The sequence below is a fragment of the Candoia aspera genome, chromosome 3 (genome assembly GCF_035149785.1).
Source record: "Candoia aspera isolate rCanAsp1 chromosome 3, rCanAsp1.hap2, whole genome shotgun sequence".
NCBI lineage: Eukaryota > Metazoa > Chordata > Lepidosauria > Squamata > Boidae > Candoia > Candoia aspera.
In genome coordinates, this window is record NC_086155.1 from 38,160,235 (window position 1) to 38,173,782 (window position 13,548).

The window sequence follows — 13,548 nt, forward strand, 5'->3', positions numbered from 1 at the left end:
AAGTAAATGATGTAGTAAATTATACTAAAAAAACTAAATGAAGTAGTTTCAGAACAAAATAATACCTCAACATCGATATAGTCCAAATAGTGCAATCCAAGTTTTCAAGATGTGATCTTCCTAAAGAGTTTCAAAGTATATACAGAGGAGACTTTTCATTTAAATTTTGATGAAAAGATACAAGTGAAGTCTCCTTTGAGCTGAGTTCAACTTCTGGTGATTTCATGGATGCATCTATATATTTTGCTTAGCAATAAAATGGGAGTGATTTCCCACTTTCTGCTTCTGGGATTTTTTTTTCTTTGACTTTCTCACCTAGCTTACAGGACTGAAATTTCCTGGCAGTCTCCTATCCTACTCAGTGTTTCTGAGGTTACCAAACCAAGTCAGATAGGCGCTGCTATCTAGCTGTACAGGTAGTCCTCGAGTTGCATCCATTCGTTCAATGATGGTTTAAAATTATGACAGTGCTGAATAAGGGAGACTTACAACGGGCCCTCGGAGTTCTGGCTGTCATAGTGTCCCTGCAGTCAGGTGATCATGATTTCCAGTGTTTCCTGCCAGCTTCCCACAAGCAAAGTCAAAAGTGAAGCCAACAGGAAGTCAGAAGTTGCAGTCACGTGAGATCCTCGCTTAACAATCTGCACGGTCCTCGCTTAACAATGGCAGCTGGAATTGCCGAAACTGCCATCGCTAACTGATGTCATGCTTTACGACCAGGTCACTTAGTGACAGCAATTCCAGTTCCAATTACCGTTGTAAACCAAGGACTACCTGTATGTAGATAGCAGTAAAATCATCATTCAGATGAAGTAGCTATACTGGAACATATGCGGTCTAATTTATGCTTAATTATTTAGAAGTAAAATTTTAATTCTAAATTAAAAAGATTTATTACTAAATGCAAACAAGATGCATAGTCACAGATGAAAATACAACTATGAGAAGGTCACTTTAAGTCATATCAGTTCAATAAGACTTTCTTATTTCCAACATAGCAGATTATACACACCACAGTATTTTTTCTAATAGCCTAATATTCATTTCCACCTGTAGTGTCTGGTATACATACGGTTCCATAACAGGACAAAGTCACAAATTTATTACACAGATTGGAAAACTAATTGCCACATAGTTCCCTTATATTGATAGACTTATAAATAGAATTTTGTTGTTTATTCATTTAGTCGCTTCCGACTCTTTGTGACTTCATGGACCAGCCCACGCCAGAGCTTCCTGTCGGTCGTCAACACCCCCAGCTCCCCCAGGGACGAGTCCGTCACCTTTAGAATATCATCTATCCATCCTGCCCTTGGTCGGCCCCTCTTCCTTTTGCCCTCCACTCTCCCTAGCATCAGCATCTTCTCCAGGGTGTCCTATTTTCTCATTATGTGGCCAAAGTATTTCAGTTTTGCCTTTAATATCATTCCCTCAAGTGAGCAGTCTGGTAATGGGAATCATATCCAAGGAAGGCATTTATTATTTTTCTCAATTAAACTAATTCTAATTAAATTTGAAAAACACCTAGCAGTGATTCAATGCATGTATTCAATCATGCAAGCAACAGAAAATCTCTTTGTTACTGTGCATTTTTCTGTGCAATCCTGCGTACACTTACATAGGAACTAATTCTATTGAATTCAGTGAAACTTAGAAGCAGTTATTTGAGTGCCTTCTGGATAGAAAGGCAGGCTATAAATCAAATAAATAATAATCATGCTTATGGTTAGGCTGCAAGATATCCTATTCAGAAGTATGAACTCTAGTTCAGTAAATGATCTCTTGTATTCATAATCATTGTCCTTATATAAAAGTAATTAGGATTTAAGCTTTTTATACTTAATTAACAAGATTGAAGTATCTCAAAAACTCAATGTCACTTACAAACAAGCCCTGCTGGATCGAACAAAAGGATTGTTTAATCCAGGATTCTGTTCCCACAACTACCAACAAGATGAGTGTGGGAATCTTACAAGCATAAGGCTTTCCTGTTATCACTACCCAGCAGCTAGTACAATATATGAAAGTACACTGCTATATAACAGTCATGATTAGTTGCCACTGATAATCTTATTCTCCAAAAATTAGTCTAATCTTTTAAAACTACCATAGTGACCATAATTTATTCTGAGAAACTGTTTGATTGTGATTAAGACTAATTTTCTTTTATTTGTCACAGATCTTGTACAATTCAACTTAGTTTAATTAGGTTCTATTATCAAAAAAAAGAGAAAACATCTTTGAATCTTTGCTAACCCATGCATAATTTTATACTTCTCAGTTATCTCCCCCTTTGTTTGTTGTTTATTCATTTAGTTGCTTCCGACTCTTCGTGACTTCATGGACCAGCCCACGCCAGAGCTTCCTGTCAGTCGTCAACACCCCCAGCTCCCCCAGGGACGAGTCCGTCACCTTTAGAATATCATCTATCCATCCTGCCCTTGGTCGGCCCCTCTTCCTTTTGCCTTCCACTCTCCCTAGCATCAGCATCTTCTCCAGGGTGTCCAGTCTTCTCATTATGTGGCCAAAGTATTTCAGTTTTGCCTTTAATATCATTCCCTCAAGTGAGCAGTCTGGCTTTATTTCCTGGAGGATGGACTGGTTTGATCTTCTTGCAGTCCAAGGCACTCTCAGAATTTTCCTCCAACACCACAGTTCAAAAGCATCGATCTTCCTTCGCTTAGCCTTCCTTATGGTCCAGCTCTCGCAGCCACATGTTACTAGAGGGAACACCATTGCTTTAACTATGCGGGCCTTTGTTGTCAGTGTGATGTCTCTGCTCTTAACTATTTTATCGAGATTTGTCATTGCTCTTCTCCCAAGGATTAAGCGTCTTCTGATTTCCTGGCTGCAGTCAGCATCTGCAGTAATCTTCGCACCTAGAAATACGAAGTCTTTCACTGCTTCTACATTTTCTCCCTCTGTTTGCCAGTTATCAATCAAGCTGGTTGCCATAATCTTGGTTTTTTTGAGGTTTAGCTGCAAACCAGCTTTTGCACTTTCTTCTTTCACCTTCATCATAAGGCTCCTCAGTTCCTCTTCACTTTCAGCCATCAAAGTGGTATCATCCGCATATCTGAGATTGTTAATGTTTCTTCCAGAGATTTTAACTCCAGCCATGGATTCCTCAAGCCCAGCATGTCGCATGATGTGTTCTGCGTACAAGTTGAATAGGTAGGGTGAGAGTATACAGCCCTGCCGTACTCCTTTCCCAATCATAAACCAGTCCGTTGTTCCGTGGTCTGTTCTTATGGTTGCTACTTGGTCGTTATACAGATTCTTCAGGAGGCAGACAAGATGACTTGGTATCCCCATACCACTAAGAACTTGCCACAATTTGTTATGGTCCACACAGTCAAAGGCTTTAGAATAGTCAATAAAACAGAAATAGATGTTTTTCTGAAACTCCCTGGCTTTTTCCATTGTCCAGCGGATATTGGCCATTTGGTCCCTAGTTCCTCTGCCTTTTCTAAACCCAGCTTGTACATCTGGCAATTCTCGCTCCATGAATTGCTGAAGTCTACCTTGCAGGATCTTGAGCATTACCTTACTGGCATGTGAAATGAGTGCCACTGTTCGATAGTTTGAACATTCTTTAGAGTTTCCCTTTTTTGGTATGGGGATATAAGTTGATTTTTTCCAGTCTGATGGCCATTCTTGTGTTTTCCAAATTTGCTGGCATATAGCATGCATTACCTTGATAGCATCATCTTGCAAGATTTTGAACAGTTCAGCTGGGATGCCGTCGTCTCCTGCTGCCTTGTTATTAGCAATGCTTCTTAAGGCCCACTCAACCTCACTCTTCAGGATGTCCGGCTCTAGCTCACTGACCACACCGTCAAAGCTATCCCCGATATTGTTATCCTTCCTATACAGGTCTTCTGTATATTCTTGCCACCTTTTCTTGATCTCTTCTTCTTCTGTTAGGTCCTTGCCATCTTTGTTTTTGATCATACCCATTTTTGCTTGGAATTTTCCTCCGATGGTTCTAATTTTCTGGAAGAGGTCTCTTGTCCTTCCTATTCTATTGTCTTCTTCTACTTCCGCGCATTGCTTGTTTAAAAATAATTCCTTATCTCTTCTTATCTCCCCCTTTAGCTGCATTTTATTTTAAACTATATGTCACTTACAGATTTTGGAATTTCCTTTGTACTTTTTTGAGCCATACAATAATCTTTTTTGGACTGAAACTGTATACAGTATTCCAAATTTGATAACACCATAGATTTCTATGACAATATTAGCTTTTTAATTTATTTTTAATCATTTTGCTAATATTTTTTTCTCTTATATAGCTGTCACATATTAGGCTCGGGTACCATGACCTCAAGTTCCATTTTCTGGATGGTTACCATGAGTATCTAAATTAAATTATAATCAAGAGGTGTGGCCATAATAGATTTCACAACAGAGGATGTACATGAGCTATCTCAAAGTTCTGTAACTTAATCATTAATTTTCTGGAGATAAAGATGAACAGTCAGGTGGTACTGCAGATGACAACTTATTATTCACAATTCTCAAAACAAAACAAAACCAAAATGAAATATTAGGTGATACCCATTCGGGGTGGATGGATGGGTGGATAGATGCCTAATTTCATATGAAAGGCAAAGAATTTATGCAATTACTCTAAAGCAGCACAATTTCTTAGGGATTTTTTTTTTTTGCTACAATTTACAGAACTTCTCAGAACTCACTGTCAACAATCCGGTATCTAACAGTCTTGGAGTATATCTTAAAATAATTCTGGGGGCTATCCCTTATTCTGGGCTTCAGGGTAGGAGGGTCAAGACTGTCTTTGAATCAGTCTTGACTCCTGGCAATTACATGGATAGGAGAGCCAGTTTGGTCTAGTGGTTAAGGCAACGGGCTAGAAACCAGGAGACTGAGAGTTCTAGTCCCACCTTAGGCATGAAAGCCGGCTGTGTGACCTTGGGCCAGTCACTCTCTCTCAGCCCAACTCACCTCACAGGGTTGTTGTTTGAGGGAAAATAGGAGGAGGAAGGAGTATTAGGTATGTTCACCACCTTGAGTTGTTTATAAAAATAATAAAGGTGGGGTAGAAATTAAATAAATAAGTCCATGCAATTTTCTTGGCAACTTTTTTTTGCAAGTGGTTTGCCACTGTCTTTCTCCTAAAACTGAGAGAGTGATTGGCCCAAGGTCACCAGTGGCCTAAGGCAGGACTAGAACTTTGGTCTGACTGGTCTTAGTCCAGGGCCTTAACGGCTAGACCAAACTGGCTCTCAGAAATCTGATAGATGCCTTAATATTAGAGTGCAGATTTTATGATCCAACCAAAATAATACACCCCACCAAAAGTTTTACCAAGGTTCAAACATTCCTGATGAAACTAGGCCATCTGAAATTGTCAGGAAAACTATGTTGCAGGATTTCCTTTGCTCCCTGGAACTTTTAAAATACTGTGAGTTGATGATATCTCTATAATTTAAGGACTACAAAATGCAACCCTAACCGGAGAGTTAGGAAGGGATAAGGGGAAGAGAAAACTAGGCAGATGTTTTGACACAGCATCTCTGATTCCCCTTCTGCATACAGCTCGCTTTGCCTTTCAGTCCAGGTAAACCAACGAAAGGAAGTTAAGAGCGGAATACCTCTTTGCGATCTTAGCAAAGAAAACGCTAAAAGTCAGACCTCAGGAGCAAATTACTGCTAAAGGGAGAAGCACCTGCTGGGTCCCCACTCCGCCCTGAAGTAACCAGGTGAAGCCTCCCAGACCCGCTGAGCAACGGGCAGAGGCAAGACGCCGCGGCCCGACAGGAACGATACTCACAGCGCGGTGATGCTTCGAGGCAAAGGTGGCAGCAGGCCTGGTTCTAAGCTCCGGCCGGACAGGCGGAGGCGGCTGCAATCCAACACACCTCGCCGGCAAGAGCAAGGCGCGGCAACGGCGCAAGGTTCCCCTGCCGCCTCCCGCAGCAGCAGCAGCAACAGGAAAGGTAACAGCGGCCTGGACGCCCCTGGGCCAATCCCCCCGCCCCGCCGCATTCTCCTTCTCCCTCTCGCCCGGGCTTCGCAGCCCCGGAGGTCTAGTCAGGCCGCGCAACTGCGATCTGGCCTTCACACACCGCGCCTGCCTGCGCGGAGGCCGAGCCGGGAGGAGCCAGCCAGGGCCTGCTGCGCGCACGCGCACCAAACACTAAAGGAACCGTCGCGAGGAGCGTTCGGGCGGGGGAGGGGCTTGGACATTGACAGTTGGAAGGGCGGAAGCGGAGGAGTTTCTGGGGGAGGGGGAGAATGGCAGATGTGCACAGTTCAAGCTTATGGTTTGCGATGGTCGTTATTTTGGAGCAAGTGTGAACTGGGCTGTAATCTCCATCGGCCGTGGAGGAGCCATTTGCTGTCTCTCTGTCCTGCCGTCCGTGCTGAGTTTCTCCTTGAGGACCTCATAGGCAGAACAAGAGCCTCCCACGTTTCTTTGATTCTTAACCTTATTCAAAAGTACTTCCTTTTTATATCCGGATTATAACTTAAGAAAAAGGTTGTAACTGTAGCTTTAAGTATTCTTGCTTGAAAACGAACTAAATCAAAATCAGTAAGAATATTCTCCTAGAAAATACTACAGTATGTAGAATACACTAAACAAAATATAGAAAAAATAGTGATACAAAGAGTTTGGATCCTGACAGTTTTACATTGCTACGCTGTTTATCGACGTCGATTGTACAGCAAAATTATTCAAAGCCAACATTTTGTACTCTTCTCATGCACAAACTGCAGAAATATGAATGTAATCTCTGATCTGGTGATGAATTTGCGCAGGCTACCAGATCTGGTCCAACAACCTAAGAGACGGCTTTATACATGGACTTCACCAGATGGACAACACCGAAATCAGATTGATTACATCCTTTGCAGCCAAAGGTGGCGGACATCTGTACAGTCGGTAAAAACAAGGCCTGGAGCTGACTGTAGTTCAGATCACGAACTTCTTCTTGCACAATTTAGGATCAGACTAAAGAGATTAGGGAAGACCCACAGATCAGCTAGATATGAGCTCACTAATATTCCTAAGGAATATGCAGTGGAGGTGAAGAATAGATTTAAGGGACTGGACTTAGTAGATAGGGTCCCGGAAGAACTCTGGACAGAGGTTCGCAGCATTGTTCAGGAGGTGGCAACAAAATACATCCCAAAGAAAGAGAAAACCAAGAAGGCAAAATGGCTGTCTGCTGAGACACTAGAAGTAGCCCAAGAAAGAAGGAAAGCAAAAGGCAACAGTGATAGGGGGAGATATGCCCAATTAAATGCAAAATTCCAGAGATTAGCCAGAAGAGATAAGGAATTATTTTTAAACAAGCAATGCGCGGAAGTGGAAGAAGACAATAGAATAGGAAGGACAAGAGACCTCTTCCAGAAAATTAGAAACATTGGAGGTAAATTCCAGGCAAAAATGGGTATGATCAAAAACAAAGATGGCAAGGACCTAACAGAAGAAGAAGAGATCAAGAAAAGGTGGCAAGAATATACAGAAAACCTGTATAGGAAGGATAACAATATCGGGGATAGCTTTGACAGTGTGGTCGGTGATCTAGAGCCAGACATCCTGAAGAGTGAGGTTGAATGGGCCTTAAGAAGCATTGCTAATAACAAGGCAACAGGAGACGAGGGCATCCCAGCTGAACTGTTCAAAATCTTCCAAGATGATGCTGTCAAGGTAATGCATGCTATATGCCAGCAAATTTGGAAAACACAAGAATGGCCATCAGACTGGAAAAAATCAGCTTATATCCCCATACCAAAAAAGGGAAACACTAAAGAATGTTCAAACTATCGAACAGTGGCACTCATTTCACATGCCAGTAAGGTAATGCTCAAGATCCTGCAAGGTAGACTTCAGCAGTTCATGGAGCGAGAATTGCCAGATGTACAAGCTGGGTTTAGAAAAGGCAGAGGAACTAGAGACCAAATTGCCAATATCCGCTGGATAATGGAAAAAGCCAGGGAGTTTCAGAAAAACATCTATTTCTGTTTTATTGACTATTCTAAAGCCTTTGACTGTGTGGACCATAACAAATTGTGGCAAGTTCTTAGTGGTATGGGGATACCAAGTCATCTTGTCTGCCTCCTGAAGAATCTGTATAACGACCAAGTAGCAACAGTAAGAACAGACCACGGAACAACAGACTGGTTTAAGATTGGGAAAGGAGTACGGCAGGGCTGTATACTCTCACCCTACCTATTCAACTTGTACGCAGAACACATCATGCGACAAGCTGGCCTTGAGGAATCCAAGGCTGGAGTTAAAATCTCTGGAAGAAACATTAACAATCTCAGATATGCAGATGATACCACTTTGATGGCTGAAAGTGAAGAGGAACTGAGGAGCCTTATGATGAAGGTGAAAGAAGAAAGTGCAAAAGCTGGTTTGCAGCTAAACCTCAAAAAAACCAAGATTATGGCAACCAGCTTGATTGATAACTGGCACATAGAGGGAGAAAATGTAGAAGCAGTGAAAGACTTTGTATTCCTAGGCGCAAAGATTACTGCAGATGCTGACTGCAGTCAGGAAATCAGAAGACGCTTAATCCTGGGGAGAAGAGCAATGACAAATCTCGATAAAATAGTTAAGAGCAGAGACATCACACTGACAACAAAGGCCCGCATAGTTAAAGCAATGGTGTTCCCTGTAGTAACATATGGCTGCGAGAGCTGGACCATAAGGAAGGCTGAGCGAAGGAAGATCGATGCTTTTGAACTGTGGTGTTGGAGGAAAATTCTGAGAGTGCCTTGGACTGCAAGAAGATCCAACCAGTCCATCCTCCAGGAAATAAAGCCAGACTGCTCACTTGAGGGAATGATATTAAAGGCAAAACTGAAATACTTTGGCCACATAATGAGAAGACAGGACACCCTGGAGAAGATGCTGATGCTAGGGAGAGTGGAAGGCAAAAGGAAGAGGGGCCGACCAAGGGTAAGATGGATGGATGATATTCTAGAGGTGACGGACTCGTCCCTGGGGGAGCTGGGGGTGTTGACGACCGACAGGAAGCTCTGGCGTGGGCTGGTCCATGAAGTCACGAAGAGTCGGAAGCGACTAAACGAATAAACAACACAACACCAGATCTGGGATGCAAAAATCCAGAGTTACAGAGTTTCTGTTGTCTGCTGTCTTGTGATCGTCCAAGGTTTTACAGCCAAGATCTAGTCTCCCTAACTTACAGGAAATCAATTACAGTAAGGATTCACATTTCAAATTCATGTTAGCACTGGATCCGTTATTATTTTTTTCCATTTAGTTGTTACAATTATACATTCATATATAGTCATCATGCATTTCTGAGGTAAGCTATGTAATGCCAAGCAGAGCAAATGAATAAGAAATAGGATTCAAAAACAAATCGACCTCCAACTGGCCACCATTCTTATTCATAGGTCTCCCAATAGCCCAGTCACTCATAGGTCTCTCATTCTCTCATCTTGTTCTCACCCATCCATTCATGTTATCTAACAGAATAATTTTTGTCTTCTGGATCCTGGATCACATTTATTTCAAATGTTGCACGGGTTTTTTTTTCTCCCAGGCTTCCCCCCAATTTCATTATCACCATTCACTAGAGCACTGTTTCTCAACCTTGCCTGTATGAAGATGTGTGGACTTTAACTGGGAGTTGAAGTCCACACATCTTCAAGTGGTCAAGATTGTGAAACACTGCACTAGATCATAACATACAGCTATTACCAACCTATGGATTCCTACTTACATATGCCTCCACAACAATCTAAATGAGACCAATTCATTCTTTTTCACATTTGAACTCTCATTTATAATTAAATTCCCTCCCCTGTATGTATGTATTCATGAACTCCACAATATCAGCCCACTTTGATCAGATCTGTTATATCCTTTCTCTTTTTCTTAGTTTCATACACATCCCTCGTTCCCTCCTCCCCTTCCTCTTTACCACTTATTTCATTTACAGTCCAAGCCACAGTCATCACCAATGGGCCCATCTTTGATCAATCTAGCTTTTCACATAACATTTTTAATGAGCTAGAAAAATTGTATGATGGATATTAGCTTTAGTTGTACTCATACCACATCTCACATTTCCTGCTAACTGTAGGATAATAGCAGACAGTTGTGACACATTTGGGCCAGTATGCCACAAGTGCAGACAAAGACCAACTTTGCTCTAAGCTTTCTCATGTTATTCTATGCAAGCTAGGCTCTCTAATCTAGACATTACTTTGCAAACCAGCATATTTTATATTCCACCAACCAGAAGGTACATTCAAGTATACTGAGAAGAACATTTCTGAATTGAATCAAAAGCCTATCTAATCCAGGATCCTACTTCCTACAGGAGAACAAGATGCTCCTGGGAAACTTATGGCAGGACATGAGCCCGATACATCCTCTTGTCCATGTTCCCAGCCCCTATTATTCTTTTGACCACCCTGAATAATGTTTTTGTTTCTGTGACTTCTCTAATATTTATTCCTTCTGTGTCATTCCAGTCTCTTCTTCTTCTTGTGTAGGGTGCCAGGAGCACCATCCATTTTCACTCTTTTAGAATAGGACATAGGAAAAAGCAATAATTATATTTCTAAGTATAAACATACATCAAAGGAAATATGGTTTGCCAAATCTTGACTTCAGTTAACTATGTATCTTGATTTAAATTTCAAGAACATTTTTGTGTATATTTGAAAAATAAGTTGCTTTTGTGTTTCATTAAGCTTATTTCAAGGGGAATATGGACTACTTTTAATTCAATCACATGCAAAGGATTTCACATCTTCTGCTGTTAAATGAAGTACATAAGCTGAATGCTATATGTTAGCTGTTCCCATTTGTAGTGTTACAGTCTGCTCAAAGGGATAATGAGGGGTTAATTTGGTGGCTATCTAAGCTTTGTAAAAACAAAACAAAACAAAAAAGAGATGAAAAAGTATAGACTTTTGTAGCTGTTAAGCACCCTATACAAGTGAGTTCTCCAGATGAGTATTCCATATGGCCCAGAGGAAGAATGGAACAATTCGTCATTTAGGATATTTCCTGCTCTTCAAGCCCTATCAAGAACTTCCCAAGCAACATTCCATTAAATTCTCTGTGTGTATTGGCAGGACAAGCTAGACAGGTGTTGCCAAAAAACAGGAAGAGGCTAGTTCCCTTCAGGTCCTTGTCAGGGGTGGGGGCAACCCACCCAGGATGTGGTAACGCCCTCTGTTTGATCCCATGTCTCCAGTATTTATTATGATCTTTCTTGGTTCCACTGTGAGCCTTGTGTGGAAAACAAACAGCTTTCTGCCATCTGATTGCTTGCTTGCTTGCTTGCTCAGACTAGCTCAGGTGTCCTCTCTTCCCTCCCCTAAGTTTTCTGGAACCTGGAATTCCAGAAACACTGAGCTGTTTGAGATTCCTACTATATTTTTGAGAAAGGCAAGTTTATAGACCTTGGTTCTGATTTATGCATATTTATATATTCTTTTGGTGATTATGCTTAAAACTTTTTCATTAAGTTTTTGTACAATATCCAGTATGCCTGCTGAGTAATTTGGACTTTAGACCGATGAATTTGATGGAGGTTTGGAGGAATCTTATGTCATTTTTTACTTCTGTGTATGTGCATGTATGTGCAACATTCTTCCTTCTTTGCTCACTTTATGAGCATCTCAGCATCTCATTTTCTCTTTCTCTGAAATTCCCCCTCTATAATGTCTCAGCCACTATGACATCCTGGTCTACTGCTGCTTTCTCACACTTTTTCACTTTTCTTCCTTCCTTCCTATCCTGAGTTGCATCACTTTCCTTTCTCCCACTTCGGTCGTTTGCTGTGTTGCAACAACATATTTATTCATATTTTATTCAATTAACTCCATTCCCTGGATTCACATCACACCCTGAATTAACCACACTGGCTGGATTCATACAATACACTAGGCTAAAATGTGATTGGCTAGCTTGTGGTTCAGTGTGTCATGTGCAAACAGGTTTTTTTCCTCCTCCTCTAACTCTTTCCTCCCCCTTGTTAGTCTTCCCTCCCTCTCCATGGATCATCTCCACCTTTCTCCTTTCTTACTACAGCACTTGACATTTACATCAGTCTGTCCTCTCCCCTCTGCCCCACCTCCACTAGGCACTGATAACAATCTTTGTTTTCTTTTAACATTTTAATCGGATAAATGGCCAGCTGCCTGCCATTTTTCTCCAGAAGAGTGTTGGGTTCATAAGGGGCCCAGAGACATTTTGTGGAAATTAATATCATAATCAGCTGGAAGAGTGTGCTTTACTTTGAACACATATATGTGTGCATGTGTGTGTATTGTGTGCACATATGTAAAACTAGGCACCCAGATTAGCTTTGGTCATCTGCCTAAAAGCAGTGGAAGTTGGAAGTTTGGGCTACATTGACTAGAATTTCTGTGAGTTGCAGTCCCACCACATCTGGAAAGTTGCTTTTATTAATAAATATCATTCTCCCTGTTTCTTAAAAATCATACCATGCTCACTTACAATTCGATGTCCATGCATCTATACATTTAAATAATGTAAACATATGGGTGAACTTCAACTGCATGTGTCTTTTCTACAAAACTGGTTCTGCTCATCTGGTTAGGTTATTCACATTTTCAGTGGCACAGAACATGGTGCTTCCATTGCTCTGGGATGGCATTCAAAACCACCCTAAGAAAACATGCTCTTGGACTTTGATTCTTCAGCAATAAGTTGATTAAATCCTGCTACTAAAATTATATATGCCTGCTATTGCTGCAATTGTGTGACTTTTCTTAGAATTTTTAAAATTGGTTTTATATCTGTATATCAATACTAAATTCTAGAGTTTTATTCTTGATCCTAGTTCACACAATAATTAAGCCTATGCTTTGTCTGGTTTTTACTTAGTGTGTTGTATGAACCCAACCCTGTAGTTCTCAAACTATGATTGATGGATTAGTATGCTATACCAACCCAACCACTTGCAGTTTATTCAGTAATCCATCACTCAGCATGATGTGTGACTTGAGCCACTGCCTCTCTTTTCCTGAAAGCCGTCTCTTTCTTGCTCCTTTTTTTGACAGCCTGGTTTCAGATAGATTCCTCTGCCAGGTGACTCCCATCAACTTCTGTTAGTCTAGTCTCTACATGTTTGTTTTATACCTTTTCTTTTTCTATTAGGGAAGTTTCTCTTTTGCCATTCTTCCACAACAGGGTGAAACTTCAGCCCCTCAAACCTAATTTCTATGACCTTCAGAGCTTCCCAAGATCACCAGCATTCGGCAGCAAGTCACCAATTTTAAACAGTGCCATTTTTCAAGGATTTGGCAGGGAAGATTTAAAATAGGTATGCTAAGGATCAGATCTACAAGTGGATGCTTCACTTTCATGAATCAAGCAAAGCTATATGGTGAACCACCTCACTTATTTTCTTTGACAAAAAGAATTGTGTTGTCTCTGTAGCACAAAGATTTTTGTGTAGGCAAATCCAATCCATCTCACACAGGCCTAGAATTTTGTAGTAAACCAAACTCTTGTCACCCCCACCTCTGAAAAAATAGCTCAAGCCTTTCAGCCTTGTC

The 13,548-nt window shown here is 41.1% G+C and overlaps 1 protein-coding gene across 1 annotated transcript in view; it reads right to left on the reverse strand.

Annotated features, from left to right (window-relative positions):
- LRIG2 (leucine rich repeats and immunoglobulin like domains 2) overlaps nucleotides 1-6,098 on the reverse strand; it is a 62,078-nt gene extending 55,980 nt beyond the window's left edge. Inside the window, exon 1 of the mRNA XM_063297420.1 lies at nucleotides 5,798-6,098. Within this exon, the coding sequence (XP_063153490.1) occupies nucleotides 5,798-6,012 (215 nt within the window). The 5' untranslated portion in view covers nucleotides 6,013-6,098. The remainder of the gene's footprint in view (nucleotides 1-5,797) is intronic.
- Between the last annotated feature and the right edge of the window lie 7,450 nt (nucleotides 6,099-13,548).